Consider the following 16,671-nt stretch of genomic DNA (forward strand, 5'->3'; position numbering starts at 1 on the left):
CTCACAAACACACACACACATACTGTACACATACGCAGCAAGTCAGTGTGTCGCCCTGGTATATTTCTAATTATCAGTTAATTGTTATTGGCCATCATTAGGGGGGAGTGTTTTAATTGTAACGTAGCCAGGCAGAAAAGTCCAACCTATACATGGGGGGGACAATTAGTCACCTCCATTAACCCCTGGCTAATTACTGCAGCTACCGCCAACCACAGCACTTTCCACCTCCCCCTCCTCCTTTTCTCTTTATCCCCGCAGGCCTTTATCCCCATTTTATTTCCTAGTTTGTTTGCCCTCCTTTTCATCACTCCGTCTTATCCCTCAATCGTTCCGATTCCCAAGTCGACCGGTTCCCCCCGAACTGCCGCTTGTTTCTTGTTTTCAAAAGTCGGAAACATCTTTTAAACTTGTCTCCTCTGCTTTATTTTCTTCTTGATGTCTACTCCTGCCTTCTCTAAGTCACTTCATCATCTACTCCTGCCTTCTCTAATTCACTTCATCATCTACTCCTGCCTTCTCTAAGTCACTTCATCATCTACTCCTGCCTTCTCTAAGTCACTTCATCATCTACTCCTGCCTTCTCTAAGTCACTTCATCATCTACTCCTGCCTTCTCTAAGTCACTTCATCATCTACTCCTGCCTTCTCTAAGTCACTTCATCATCTACTCCTGCCTTCTCTAAGTCACTTCATCATCTACTCCTGCCTTCTCTAATTCACTTCATCATCTACTCCTGCCTTCTCTAAATCACTTCATCATCTACTCCTGCCTTCTCTAAGTCACTTCATCATCTACTCCTGCCTTCTCTAAGTCACTTCATCATCTACTCCTGCCTTCTCTAAGTCACTTCATCATCTACTCCTGCCTTCTCTAAGTCACTTCATCATCTACTCCTGCCTTCTCTAAGTCACTTCATCATCTACTCCTGCCTTCTCTAAGTCACTTCATCATCTACTCCTGCCTTCTCTAATTCACTTCATCATCTACTCCTGCCTTCTCTAAGTCACTTCATCATCTACTCCTGCCTTCTCTAAGTCACTTCATCATCTACTCCTGCCTTCTCTAAGTCACTTCATCATCTACTCCTGCCTTCTCTAAGTCACTTCATCATCTACTCCTGCCTTCTCTAAGTCACTTCATCATCTACTCCTGCCTTCTCTAAGTCACTTCATCATCTACTCCTGCCTTCTCTAAGTCACTTCATCATCTACTCCTGCCTTCTCTAAGTCACTTCATCATCTACTCCTGCCTTCTCTAAGTCACTTCATCATCTACTCCTGCCTTCTCTAAGTCACTTCATCATCTACTCCTGCCTTCTCTAAGTCACTTCATCATCTACTCCTGCCTTCTCTAAGTCACTTCATCATCTACTCCTGCCTTCTCTAAGTCACTTCATCATCTACTCCTGCCTTCTCTAAGTCACTTCATCATCTACTCCTGCCTTCTCTAAGTCACTTCATCATCTACTCCTGCCTTCTCTAATTCACTTCATCATCTACTCCTGCCTTCTCTAAGTCACTTCATCATCTACTCCTGCCTTCTCTAAGTCACTTCATCATCTACTCCTGTCTTCTCTAAGTCACTTCATCATCTACTCCTGTCTTCTCTAAGTCACTTCATCATCTACTCCTGTCTTCTCTAAGTCACTTCATCATCTACTCCTGCCTTCTCTAAGTCACTTCATCATCTACTCCTGCCTTCTCTAAGTCACTTCATCATCTACTCCTGCCTTCTCTAAGTCACTTCATCATCTACTCCTGCCTTCTCTAAGTCACTTCATCATCTACTCCTGCCTTCTCTAAGTCACTTCATCATCTACTCCTGCCTTCTCTCAGTCACTTCATCAATGTCTACTCCCATCTTCTCTAAGTCACTTCATCAATGTCAACTCCCATCTTCTCTAAGTCACTTCATCAATGTCTACTCCCATGTTCTCTAAGTCACGTCATCAATGTCAACTCCTGTCGTCTCTAAGTCACTTCATCAATGTCTACTCCCATGTTCTCTAAGTCACTTCATCAATGTCTACTCCCATGTTCTCTAAGTCACTTCATCAATGTTTACTTGTGTCTTCTCTAAGTCACTTCATCAATGTCTACTCCCATGTTATCTAAGTCACTTCATCAATGTATACTTCCATGTTCTCTAAGTCACTCCATCAATGTCAACTCCTGCCTTCTCTAAGTCACTGCATCAATGTCTACTCCTGCCTTCTCTAAGTCACTGCATCAATGTCTACTCCCATGTTCTCTAAGTCACTCCATCAATGTCAACTCCTGTCTTCTCTAAGTCACTTCATCAATGGCAACTCCTGCATTCTCTAAGTCACTTCATCAATGTATACCTGTCACGTCAACCTGTTCATCGGGAGCGGTTAGGGGGTTCAGTGTCTTGGTCAAGGACAGTTTGACATGCTGCCGGGAAGAGCCGGAGCCGGAATCAAACCGGGGACCTTCTGACGACTGCTCTACCTCCTGAGTCACTGTCACCTTCTCTATTCACCTTCTCTTTATCCCCAAATCTGACTATGCACATATCCTTCAACATATATCCCTCCTCTCCTTCCTCATACCTTCCCCTGCATGCCATCTTCTCCCTATCCTCTCTCCATCCCTGCCCCCCTTATCTCTTTACAGCTTTCAGGATGAGGGAGATATAGATAGAGAGATATAGAGAGAGATAGAGATATATATAAAGATAGATAGAGATATAGATATGTAGAGAGAGATATAGAGAGAGAGAGATAGAGATAATGACAGACGACAGAGTGAAGGAAGACAGTGACAATAACTGACAGACGGAAACAAAGATGTAAACCAAACAGAGACAGAAACACACATAGAGACAAAGTGAAAGGCAGACACAGCTATATAAACTAATATAAGACGGAGACAGAAAAACAAATATGGAAACCAAAACACAGAGAGAGAGATAAACATATATATAGATATATAGGGGACAATAGAGATATATAAAGAGAGAGAGATAGGAGGTTACCAAAGTCCATTCTTCCATCTAGCGATGTGATAACGCCTGCTAATATGACATTAGTGAAACAATGAGAACAATCCCATGAATAGACTCATTAAGGATGGCGGGGAATGGGCCAAACTAATCAACAATGAGCATTAAGGTACTAACAGCTAAACTGCTGGGCAAGCAGGTTGCTAAGCAGTGTGAGCTGTCATGTAGCTATAGCAGTTATATTAAGACCTATCCTGCAATTACATATAATAGACAAAGTTATTGTTTCTCATAATTAAAAAAAAAAATACATTGCAGAGTATCTCCAGTGCTAATGTTATCTCACCTCTGGTATATTAGGTGGGCTGATGAGGCCCAGTCTGAACAATACCTCTTTATGTATTTCCTGAGACAATGTGTGCTTGTGGGTGTGCTGTATGCCACTATGTACGTGCGTGTGTGTGTGTGTGTGTGTGTTATGTATCTACATGTTATATTATATAGGATGGATTGGTCAGTATCTGTGTGTGTGTCTGTGTGTGTGTGTGTGTGTGTGTGTGTGTGTGTGTGTGTGTGTGTGTGTGTGTGTGTGTGTGTGTGTGTGTGTGTGTGTGTGTGTGTGCATTGTGTGTGCATTGTGTGCATGGATATATACAGTACTAGTATACAGTACCTCTAGGTGTTCCACTATACCAGTATATACAGATGGTTAGTCATGTATATTTACCTCTAGGTGTTCCAGTGTAGACAGAGGGTTAGTCATGTATATATTTACCTCTAGGTGTTCCAGTGTAGACAGAGGGTTAGTCATGTATATTTACCTCTAGGTGTTCCAGTGTAGACAGAGGGTTAGTCATGTATATTTACCTCTAGGTGTTCCAGTGTAGACAGAGGGTTAGTCATGTATATTTACCTCTAGGTGTTCCAGTGTAGACAGAGGGTTAGTCATGTATATTTACCTCTAGGTGTTCCAGTATATACGGAGGGTTAGCCATGTATATTTACCTCTAGGTGTTCCAGTGTAGACAGAGGGTTAGTCATGTATATTTACCTCTAGGTGTTCCAGTATAGACAGAGGGTTAGTCATGTATATTTACCTCTAGGTGTTCCAGTATATACGGAGGGTTAAGGCCTCTGCATGCTACAGAAACTGCAAAGCAACTGCAACACAACATCAGCACGACTTCAACGCAACATGTTGCAGAGGGTGTTGTAGAGTGTGTTGTGAGGATGTTGCGTACATCTCCCCAAAATCTAATCTGAACAACCTTGCGTTGATGTTGCGTAGCAGTGATTGGTTGGTTAGCGAATGGGGGCGGGGGGTGTCATAGAATAATATTGGTCCCGCAGGGAGGAACCATCCTTCATTGTTGTAGCCAGCCAGCTAGCGTTGATGCTATTCAATGCCATCATACCCAACTAACGTTAATGCCATTCAGAATTTATTAACATAGCTACAACAACACACAGTAACGTTAATATAATTACATGCATCATTGTTTACAAGGACTGGACACGGACAAGTTAAACAGCAATCAATTAATTTAATATAACAGGTAGTTCGAGCTGCATTTTCGTGCCTACAACCACAGCCACAGGGATATATCCAGCTTTGACGAGCTCTCTCTCCTCCTGCCGATTAAATTCAGCAGCTCTTCCTCGACCTCGAGTGCCTGTAGCTGCCTGCATTTGCACAAAGGTGTCCATCCCTGATGCTAGCTAACGTTAAAACTAACCTAAAGTTACACAAGCAGAATACATCACAAATACTTCCGGTCGGGGGATTTCAAAATAAAAGAGCAACATCTAAAAGCACCGGAAATACGTTTATTTTGTACATTATCTAACGTTAACACGAACCTAAACTAACTTTAGATTAGTTTAGGTTCGTGTTAACGTTAGATAACGTTAGGACCCCTTCTCTTCTCCCTCTACACTAAATCACTGGGTAACATTATCACGTCTCATGGCTTCTCCTACCACTGTTATGCCGACGATACTCAACTCTTCCTCTCCTTCCCTCCCTCAGATATCCACGTCTCTGAGCGGATCTCGGCCTGTCTGTCCGACATCTCCGCCTGGATGACGACCAACCACCTCAAACTGAACCTAAGCAAAACAGAATTGCTCCACCTGCCGGCCAAATCCTCCCCCCTGACCGACCTTTCCATCACAGTCGAGAATGCAGCTGTGACCGCGTCCCCGACCGTCAAGAACCTTGGTGTTGTCCTCGACGACCAGTTGAACTTCTCTGCTCACATCGCAGCGACAACCAGAACCTGCCGATTCCTCCTGAGCAACGTCAGAAGGATACGCCCCTTCCTGACAAAAGAAGCCACCCAACTCCTCGTCCAATCAACAGTCATCTCCCGCCTCGACTACTGCAACGCACTGCTCGCTGGCCTCCCGGCCACTGCCACTAAGCCTCTTCAACTCATTCAGAACGCAGCGGCCCGCCTGATCTCAAACCTACCGAAGTCGGCCCATGTCACCCCACTTCTTAGGGACCTGCACTGGCTCCCCATTGCTGCACGAATCCGCTTCAAGGCCCTTGACCTAGCATACCGTGCGGCAAAGGGAACTGCTCCCGCCTACCTCCGGTCAATGGTCTCTAACTACTAGGGGTGGGAATCACCAGTTTCATCATGATACGATACGATATCGATTCTTTGGACAACGATATGATATTTGCCGATATCACAAAGTCTCTCACGATACAATACGATACGATTAGATTCAGGTGCCTGCGATCGATATGAGATGATATCATATGCCCATTTAACACAATCAGTAACATTTAGATCAACAAAAAAAAGGTAATGAAAATATCATTTGACATTTGTATTTTTGAGCTCTTCCAGACATTTAAAGGAAAATCAATCTATTGTTTTTAATACAAATAGACCTCCTGTTCACTGTAAAGTGCCACGTTTTTATATATTGAGCTTTAAACTTTAAGCTAAATTTTTTGGAACTCAAAAATCACAACCTCCCTCTCCCAAACCGTTCCTACAACAATTTGTTGATGTTGCATGATCATGTATAGGCCTACATTTATTATGTATTATATTGTTTATGTTTAAATAACATTTAAACATCAAACTCCTCTGACCTCATCTGGTCTTTCCAAAGACGCGCGCACACACACACACACAGAAAGGGAGAATGCTATGCTGTAACATCTACACACACGGAACTACTGCTGTTGTTCTTGGGCAGATATGAGACTCGCCACAGGATTTTCAAAATAAGTATCGATATGAATCGATCTTATTACATCGCATCGATCCGATTCGATTGTTGATAATTACATCGATGTATCGATCTGGATCGATGTATCGTCCCACCCCTACTAACTACACACCCTCAAGACCCCTACGCTCTGCATCTTCTGGCCGCCTCAGACCTACTCCTATCCAAGCTCCGGGAGGGTCATCAAAGAGAAGTCGCCTATTCTCAGTCCTTGCCCCACAATGGTGGAATGAACTACCCACCCCAGTTAGGACAGCCGAAACACGTCCAATCTTTCGCCGTCGACTAAAGACTCACTTCTTCAACCATTATCTGAATAAAAAAAAAAAAAAAAAAAACCCTAACCCTAACTAACCATACTGTCATGCACTTGTCCTAATAAACTAACCTACACTGTAGCACTCAACACTTTGATGAACATTGTTACTCAGCTGATAGAGTTGTGCTCTTCCTGATGGCTTGTCGTACAGAACTTGTAAGTCGCTTTGGATAAAAGCGTCAGCTAAATGACTAAATGTAAATGTAAATGTAATGTACAAAATAAACGTATTTACGATGCTTTTAGACGTCGCCCTTTTATTTTGAAATCCCCCGACCGGAAGTAAAAATTATGCTTCTTTTTCTGCTTGTTATCAATGGGTTGGTTGAGAAGGGGAGTTTCATCTATCTAGGGAACCTAGCTACATCCGGGGTACAATGTTGCATAGGCTGCACGTCGATGTTGCAGAAGCATAAAGGCAGAGTGTCTGCAACACTGTTGCTTTGTCGATGTTGTGTTGCAGTTGCTTTGCAGTTTCTGTAGCATGCAAAGGCCTTTAGTCATGTATATTTACCTCTAGGTGTTCCAGTATAGACAGATGGTTAGTCATACTATTTACCTCTAGGTGTTCCAGTATATACGGATGGTTAGTCATACTATTTACCTCTAGGTGTTCCAGTATATACGGAGGGTTAGTCATACTATTTACCTCTAGGTGTTCCAGTATATACGGAGGGTTAGTCATGTATATTTACCTCTAGGTGTTCCAGTATATACAGAGGGTTAGTCATGTATATTTACCTCTAGGTGTTCCAGTATAGACAGATGGTTAGTAATGTATATTTACCTCTAGGTGTTCCAGTATATACGGAGGGTTAGTCATGCCCAGTCGTAGCATGGCTCCTTCAGGTATCTCTTCTACCAGTCTCCACAGCAGGGTAGGCAAGTCTGTCCCAATGTCTCTACCATAAGCTCCTGTGTCCTCACTGGTTAGCCAGATCTCACACACACCCTCTGCATGGGATGAGGGACATAGGGTGGGAGAGAGAGGGAGAGAGAGATCATTAAAACGGTTTGCTTCCAACATCTCAACAACCAATAACAACGATTGGATGTATACTGAATTAAATAGCTGTTAAACCAGATAGACTTCCTTTGTTTTTTGAAATACGCATACAGTTTAATATGGTTTGCAATACTGGATCCAACAATATCCCAAACATCAAACCTTTCAGAGAGAAAATCATAGGGAACATTACATTCTTGTTTTGTGTTAATTACAGCTCCATGAAATTATGTAGATGAAAAAATAGCAATACCTTGTATTATAGGGACAGCTACCTTATCATCTCATGGTGCTGTAATTAACACAAGGAGTCAATGTCCCTGATGACATCACCGATGGCCATAGTCAAACTTGGGTTACTTTCAAACTACATTAATGTGTGCAAAACTGTTTGGTTGTTTGATGTGTGAAATTACTAAATAAATCAACATTGTTTTTTGTGGTTGTTGAAGTGCCTCTTTAATCCTTTATGCGCCAAACCTGAGTATAGTTGGGTTTCGCCGCCCGCGGTTATGCTATGCATAACGATCACAGCATAGCATATGATTTGGAAGTATTTGGGGTTTCAGGCGAGCAACCAGATAGATTTTGGCATAATGCATATAACGCGTCATATCTCGCGAACAATGAAAAAATACTGGATTATTTTGGAAATGGGCGATTTGAGCACAAACTACAGTATGTAGAAATTAACTGGTTTGTCACTCTTGGACTATAAACAATGCCTGTCAAATTAGCCCAAATACTATCGTCTCCATAGCTATAATACAGAACACACGATGGATCCGCAAACATTGCGAAAATGGTCAATAACGCTGGCACCATTGAGTAGAGATGGGAAAAAAGCGTGGCAGTCAATGAGTTAAGGACAGGTGTGTTGCCGCTGAGAGTGTCAAAGGTTCCCCTGGCACTAATGCACATACTAATGTCCCATGGCTTTTTTTGGAAGAAGAACGATCTGGGACAGGCCCCAGCAACTATACATGTTTGTCCCAACAATAGCAGATGTGAAGATGGCATAGGAGTATCCATTACCCCCCGCTTTAAACGAGCCCCGTGCCAACAGCTGTAAGCTAATGAGCTCAATGCAATTTGTGTACAATAACTGACATTAAACAGGCAGGCCCAGTCATATGCATTATGCAGACACATGATGGCGGACACACACACACACACACACGCACACGCACACACACGCACACGCACACACACACACACACAGTAGAGTCATCATCATTAGCCCTGCAGAGACAGAGGTTAACATGTGGTCATCCAGTACCTAAGACATTGTATTACACATGATGAGAGGGTAATTGGAAAGAGACCTAGTTAAACACAAGTGAGTGTGTGTGCACATATGTGTGTGTGTGTGTGTGTGTGTGTGTGTGTGTGTGTGTGTGTGTGTGTGTGTGTGTGTGTGTGTGTGTATGTGTGTGTGTGTGTGTGTGTGTGTGTGTGTGTGTGTGTGTGTGTGTGTGTGTGTGTACGAGAGAGACAGCAGATTAAGGATGATGCCACACTAATTGTTGAGAGTGAAAGAGTTTAAAAAGCTAATCATCATTAACATGAAGACATTAATACACGAGGGGTTGATGGCTTGTGTGACCAGCCATGTCTGAGAACCCATCAGAAAGCCCTTTCCACTCTGTGTGTATCTCTTTTTATTTTGGAAAGTGATATTTGAATTGTACGTGCAATATCACAGTACTACCATGGACATTTTAACCTGGTAGATATTTTTTTATTCCATGTTATTTCCCAGTAAGATAGAGTGTCCTGTTCCCAGTGTGTGGTGGTGTCCAGAGCTGTATGGACCAGTGTACACAGTAAATTTACTCAAACTGAGTAAATTTGACTCAAACTAAGTAAATTTTACTCAAACTGAGTAAACATTTTCTCACTTGGGCTCAAATGGACTCAGTTTGAGTAAAATTTACTCTGCGAAATTTACTGTGTACCATACAGTAGTAAAACATAATATAATAAGTTACGTGAGATCAGTAACATTAAAAGCACTGACACCTGAGTAGAAAGTGCCATACAGTAATGAGCCCTTGAGGAGGTCTGTGTAACGACTGCTGGTTAATAATGAATAGCAGCTCATTTATAACATCAGTGAACCGGAGGATAATCCAGTGACTGACACAGGATTTGAATCCTGACATCTGACCTTCATTACATTCAGCCATGATGGTAATAAACTGGACCAATCACTCATCAGTATCATCATCATCAAGAGATGATGATGATGACCATGTTCAGCCATGCCTGAAAACACCATCAAAACTAGCTCTATTGACAAGGTTTGTATGTATATAGACAGCTCTATAACAAACCGCTGGGGATTCTTGAGGGTTAAGTCAAAACTCGTCCTAACTAATTAGTGCAAGTTCAGAATTGTGTTTTTGAAGGGATCAACAGAAAGCTCAAATAGTATTGACAAAGGCTGGTGGGGTGAAAATACAAGCGGCTGCTGAAATACAGTGTAAAATTACCCTTTTCTCTATTTTGATTACAGATCAAACCCAGTAACCTGACCAGGCATGTGACGTCTTCACCTCATAACCCATGTCTCTCTCCAGATCAAACCCAGTACACTGACCAGGCATGTGACGTCTTCACCTCATAACCCATGTCTCTCTCCAGATCAAACCCAGTAACCTGACCAGGCATGTGACGTCTTCACCTCATAACCCATGTCTCTCTCCAGATCAAACCCAGTAACCTGACCAGGCATGTGACGTCTTCACCTCATAACCCACGTCTCTCTCCAGATCAAACCCAGTAACCTGACCAGGCAGCGTCTAGTTTTTTACCAACAAACTTGCATTTTTCCACGATCTGATTGGCCACTGACGTTTCTGGTCATGTGACATCTGCACCTATTTCCGCCTCTAACAGCCTGCAAACTACCTAACGCCTAGTTCTATCACTGGTTAAGCTTAGGCGACTCTTTCGAAGTTGGTTAAGGTTAGAGTTTGGAATCAGGGCTGGTGTTCTATCGCCCTGCTCTAAGACCAACTCTAACCTTAACCAACTTCAAAAGAGTGCCTAAGCTTAACCAGTGATAGAAACAGGCGTCACGCGATTGGTGCAGATGTCACATGACCAGAAACGTCAGTGGCCAATCAGATCGCGGAAAAATGCAAGTTTGTTGGTAAAAGACTACACGCGACCAGGCATGACCTCTTATGCTACCTCACACTCATCCTCGCTCACTCCTCTCCTAATCTCTCTCTACATGGTGTCTCTTTAACTCTATCCTCCCTCACCCCCACCTCTCTCTCTATATCTCTACTGTATCTCTCTCCTTCTATTTATATCTGTCTGTCTCTCTCTCCCCATCCCTCCCTCTCTCCCTACATCTGTCTCCCTCTCGCCATCATTCTCTCCCTCACTATATCCCCCATTCCTCCCTCCCTCCGTATCCCTGTCCATCTCCCCCTCCATATCTCCCTCCCTCCATCACTCTCCCCCCATTCATCCCTCCATATCCCCCTCCCCCTCCCTCCATATATCCCTCACTCCCTATATCCCTCTCTCCCTCCCATGACAAGCCTGCTACTGCTGTTATTGTTGGCCAAATAAACAACTGGCTAGCTTTCCTCTCTCAGTTGCTCTGCTCCAACACACAGCTGTTTCCTCTCTTACGCAAGTGGGATGCAATAATGTTGATCGGTGTACAGGTGTGCGTGTGCGTATGGTTGTGTGTGTGTGTGTGTGTGTGTGTGTGTTATGTTGCCTCCTCTCCAGGGGGTACGCCCCCACCCCGCTGACCCTGATGACCCCAGAACAAGATGATGGTCAAATGTTTTCTTTTCATCCCTGTTTCCATATGTGGAACACACACACACACACACAGTGTAGGTTAAGGTCAATGAGATGTGTATTTTGATGGAACGTGTTGAGCCCATCCACCCATGTTTGTGCTGTAGTACCATCACCGGCCTGCGTGTGAGTGTGGAAAGAACAGGCAGGTCACAGTCATCATGTATTTAATGACTATTTACCAGGCTTAGGGGAGTGGAAATGACGTCAGACCCGTCCTATTTTGGGTTCGAGGAAGGGGTCTATTGACTCGTGCATGTTTTCATCATTTACACGTGGAGCCATTGTGGTAGGATTGCAAAAAAAAATCTAAAGTGTACAAGGGCACGCACGTCCACACTATTCCAGTCCACTTTGCACACTAGACTCTGCTCCCATGAACATGTGTTATTATTTCTAGTTCATGTTCTTCATTCTGAATAATGGCTACCACTGTAGTACTAATGTAGAGTACTCTAGATGTATAAAGAGGTACAATACCATGGCTACCACTGTATTACTAATATAGATTACTGTATATGTATACAGATGACTATTACAATGGCACTGCAGTACTAGTATATATTACTGTATATGTATAAAGAGGTATAATACCATGGCTACCACTGTAGTACTAATATAGATTACTATATATGTATATAGATGCATAGTATCATGGCTACCACTGTAGTACTAATATAGATTACTGTATATGTATAACAAAGTAGTCACATGGCTACCACTGTAGTACTCATGTAGAGTACTGTATATGTATAAATATTGCTATTGCAATGGGTGACAATGTAGTAATAATGCAGAGTATTGTATATGTATACATATGACTATTACCATGGCTACCACTGTAGTACTAATGTAGGGTAATGTGTATGTATAAATATGACTATTACCATGGCCACCACTGTGGTACTAATGTAGGGTACTGTAGATGTATAAAGGTGACTATTAACACACCATTGTAGTACTAATGTAGGTCACTGTTGATGTATAAAGGACTATTAACATACCACTAAGATTATGGGGAGCATGCAGTCATTGGAAACATCCAATCTTGATGGGATCATATCAAATATTGTAGTTATTAAGGACGTAGGTCTTATCAAAGGACTATGTGGAGCTGAGGTATGCGCAGGACAAAGATTATGTACACGGACTTACTTACTTACTTACTCACTCTTACATCAAACATATAATGCCATTCCCTTGATATAGCGTGCATCATATGTTCTACATACTTGTACCATGAGACACTGACTATATAGGACGCGTTGCCACTCCTTCACAGGATGAGAGGAGGAGAAGAGGAGAGGGGGGAGGAAGTGAAAGCTTTGAAGTGATAGTGTTTGAAGAACAGTGACAGAACCAATTCAGGTCATTTGGAGGCATTGTTTTTTGGTGTATTTATTTATAATTATATATATATATATATATATATATTTTTTTTTTAACAATCTAATTTACATGTGGAGTCCCCAGCTGCTTCTATTCACCGGACAACGAGGAGTTTCACTGGGAGAGCGTTCACGTTATCTCCCCCAGATCCCCTCCCTACCAGAAGGAGTCGATATTGCAACAACCAGGACTCATCCATACCCCACCGGCTTCCCCCCGTGAACACTGGCAATTGTTCACAACCGGCCAAGCCAGAGGTACGGCTGCCGGGAATTGAACCTGAGTCCAGAGTGCTTAGACCTCTACACCAGGGGTTCCCAAACTTTTCAGGCCGCGACCCAAAAATAACAGGGTCGGAGAGCCGCGACCCCCACTATTATAGGAGGTAAAAAAAATATATAATAATAAAAGATATATTATTTAAAAAAAAAAATTTAATAAATGGAAATGTATGGTTGAAACATGCACACGTTCGATAGGGCTTTGATTCAAACCGGTGCATGAGATGAGGTTCTATATGTAGAACATGGTACAGTAAGTGGGGAGTGTAAACAGTGATTCAAACCCCCTCAATGTACAGTGATTCAAACCCCCTCAATGTACAGTTTCTGACAGCTGGGCTGTGTTGTCACGCGAAATAACGTTATGAATAAAACGCGAAATAACATTATATAACGTTATGTTATATAACGTTACAATGTACAGTTTCTGACAGCTGGGCTGTGTTGGCGAAATAACGTTATGAGTGAAACTGGTAGTTGTTTTGATAAATATGTTGTTTTGATGAATATGTATTCTACGGATTCGAACATAACATTACCTTTCCGCGATTAGCCTCGCTTGGCGTGTGAGTGCCGTCAAGCGTGTATTAACCTGGGCGAGCCTCATGCGCATGCGCGGCAACGAGCACCTGGGGGGAGCCTCATGAGGGGGTAAACGAGCATAGAGCGCTGGTATTCACGAAGGAGAGCGCTGGCCAACACTGGCCAATCAGAGCAACGCGGAAGGACATGTTGATTGCCCAAAGTATTCACGCGACCCTCCTGTGGGTCGCGACCCCAACTTTGGGAACCCCTGCTCTACACGACCCAGGCTGCTCCACTAAACGGCATTGTTGAAAAGGTACAAGGCTACTAAATGACACCTCTCACATATACTGTACATACCCGTACGTACGTGCACACAAACACACACAAATGTATAAACAAAAACAGTCACATACCTATATCCGTTTGCTTGACTTGTGAGATAATTCCGTTGATGTACATTCAATGCCTAACATCTTCCACTCAACACTAAATGTGTAATCCTCACCAGATCCCTAATTGTAGACCATGCCCCTGACACACTAACTGAGTGAGGCTAACATGCATGCGAGTGAGCAAGTGATGCCACATATGCTCACATGAAAACACAAGCCATAAACAGTGGTTAATAGGGGCTAACTATCGTTTAACAGCTGCTATCACTTTAACAAACAAACACAAACAACACAGTCTATATCTATCTATCTCTCTCTCTCTCTCTCTATCTCTCATACACACACACACAAAAAACAAACATAAACAAACATGCATGCTCATTTACATAATATTGGTCTCAGTGTAGTTGTGTCCAATCTGCATGGCAAACAGCCTTGTATCTGGGGGCCATAACTGCACTGACTCTATAAAGATGTATTCATGTAATGTGTGTGTGTGTTGTGTGTGTGTGTGTGTGTGTGTGTGTGTGTGTGTGTGTGTGTGTGTGTGTGTGTGTGTGTGTGTGTGTGTGTGTGTGTGCGCACGTGCGTGCGTGCGTGAATGGACGGGTGCGTGCATGCGTGTGTAGAAACGTCTGCCTTCCATACACACTGTCTAAACGTCCCGCTAATCTAAATCATATCAGCGTGCTATACTTTCTGATTGGTTGCCATGGGTGATAATATTCAACAGATGAAAGATTATATGCACATAAAGATGATCCTATTTTACCATATTAAAACCTTATTTTCCATCACACCACTCCTAAAGTGTGAGTGTGTGTGTGTGTGTGTGTGTGTATGTGTCGAGGTTACATGAGCCTGAGGATATATAGACAATAGAGTGCTGTATATAGTCTGACACACACACACACACACACACACACACACACACACACACACACACACACACACACACACACACACACACACACGAGTACTGATATGAGTATGTAATAATTAGGGATGCTCAATATTGCCTTTTTTACCGATACCGATATACCGATATTGTCCAACTCTTAATTTCCGATACCGATATCAACCGATACCGATATATGCAGGGTTTCCCCCCCCAAAAAACTGAATAATTTCAGGTAATTAACATTACATATATCTTGTCATGGAATTAACACAGCATTATGCATACTTTTGACAATAAATAAAATCAGAATTTGTTCTTACTTGCTTGTATGGGTAAATAAAGGTGAAATAAATGTAAAAAAATATATATATATATATATATTTTTTTTTAAAACAGATACAGATAATTTCCGATATCACATTTTAATGCCAATATCGGCCGATAATATCGGTAGGCCGATAATATCGGACATCCCTAGTAATAATACCATTACAGTTCTAGCAGAGTACTGATATGAGTACTTAACCACTTAAGATGTTAATACAACAATTACATGTTTTATTTTCATCAGCTCACTTTCTGGCTGTAACATTAAATATACAATATGACACTTTAACTGATATTTTAAGTCAAAATTATATAAATATAATAAAATTTCACAACGTTCAATGGTGTGTCTTCCTGAACAAACATGGCACTGATTAGTGGTATCGGAGTAGTTTCACAAGGACGAGTACATGAGCACAGTATTGAACCAGATGCAGATAATTCTACTGGTACAGAGACATCCCTACTGGACGTGTGTAGCTTACCTGATGACACAATGTAAAGAAATATATAATAAACAAGTAAAGACTTAGAATCAAATACATCCGAGTTGTGAAATGACATGGACATTGCTTTTGTGATCATAAAGGGAGAATTAGAGGAATGTCTTAGATCACGTTGAAAATGTTAAAGCAGTTAAATGTGAACAAAATAAAGTTGTGAACTTCCTGTGGAATGCACTGCTCCATCTGTCTGCTTGTGGTTTCCATGGCAACGGTGTGATAATCAGGTCCAGCATAAATATGCATGGACACACTCTCACACACACACACACACACACACACACATACACACACACACACACACTCATTCATACATACTGTACACACACATAATGTGGTACATGGATCGATACTTAACTATTCCCTAATCCCTACATTCAGTTTGATCAGAAATGCAGACATGGATGTATGTCTGTCTGTGTGTGTGTGTGTGTGTGTGTGTGTGTGTGTGTGTGTGTGTGTGTGTGTGTGTGTGTGTGTGTGTGTGTGTGTGTGTGTGTGTGTGTGTGTGTGTGTGTGCGTTAGATACCAGTGGCCTATGTGAGCGCCTGGAAGTGTCTACATGTTCCCTTTGATCCTACAATGTGCCCCCTAACCCCTCCCCCTAACCCCTCCCCCCATCCCCCCCCCCACATACATACCTTATCACATAAACCAAGCGTACTGTATGGAATAAAATATAAATTAAAAAAAAAGCAACCATCTCATCTAGATGGGTCTGAAGCTTGTATTATGTAGTCCTAAGTAAGCATCTCATCTAGATGAAGCTTGTATTATGTAGTCCTAAGTAAGCATCTCATCTAGATGGATCTGAAGCTTGTATTATGTAGTCCTAAGTAAGCATCTCATCTAGATGGATCTGAAGCTTGTATTATGTAGTCCTAAGTAAGCATCTCATCTAGATGGATCTGAAGCTTGTATTATGTAGTCCTAAGTAAGCATCTCATCTAGATGGATCTGAAGCTTGGATTATGTAGT

The 16,671-nt window shown here is 42.3% G+C and overlaps 1 protein-coding gene across 1 annotated transcript in view; it reads right to left on the minus strand.

The window, feature by feature from the left end:
- The window catches only part of cdkal1 (CDK5 regulatory subunit associated protein 1-like 1), a 773,897-nt gene that overhangs the window by 358,147 nt on the left and 399,079 nt on the right, over nucleotides 1-16,671 (minus strand). Inside the window, exon 9 of the mRNA XM_084335967.1 lies at nucleotides 7,326-7,492. Within this exon, the coding sequence (XP_084192093.1) occupies nucleotides 7,326-7,492 (167 nt within the window). The remainder of the gene's footprint in view (nucleotides 1-7,325; nucleotides 7,493-16,671) is intronic.

Source organism: Notolepis coatsorum (genome assembly GCF_963971535.1).
Source record: "Notolepis coatsorum genome assembly, chromosome: 19".
In the NCBI taxonomy this organism is placed as follows: domain Eukaryota; kingdom Metazoa; phylum Chordata; class Actinopteri; order Aulopiformes; family Paralepididae; genus Notolepis; species Notolepis coatsorum.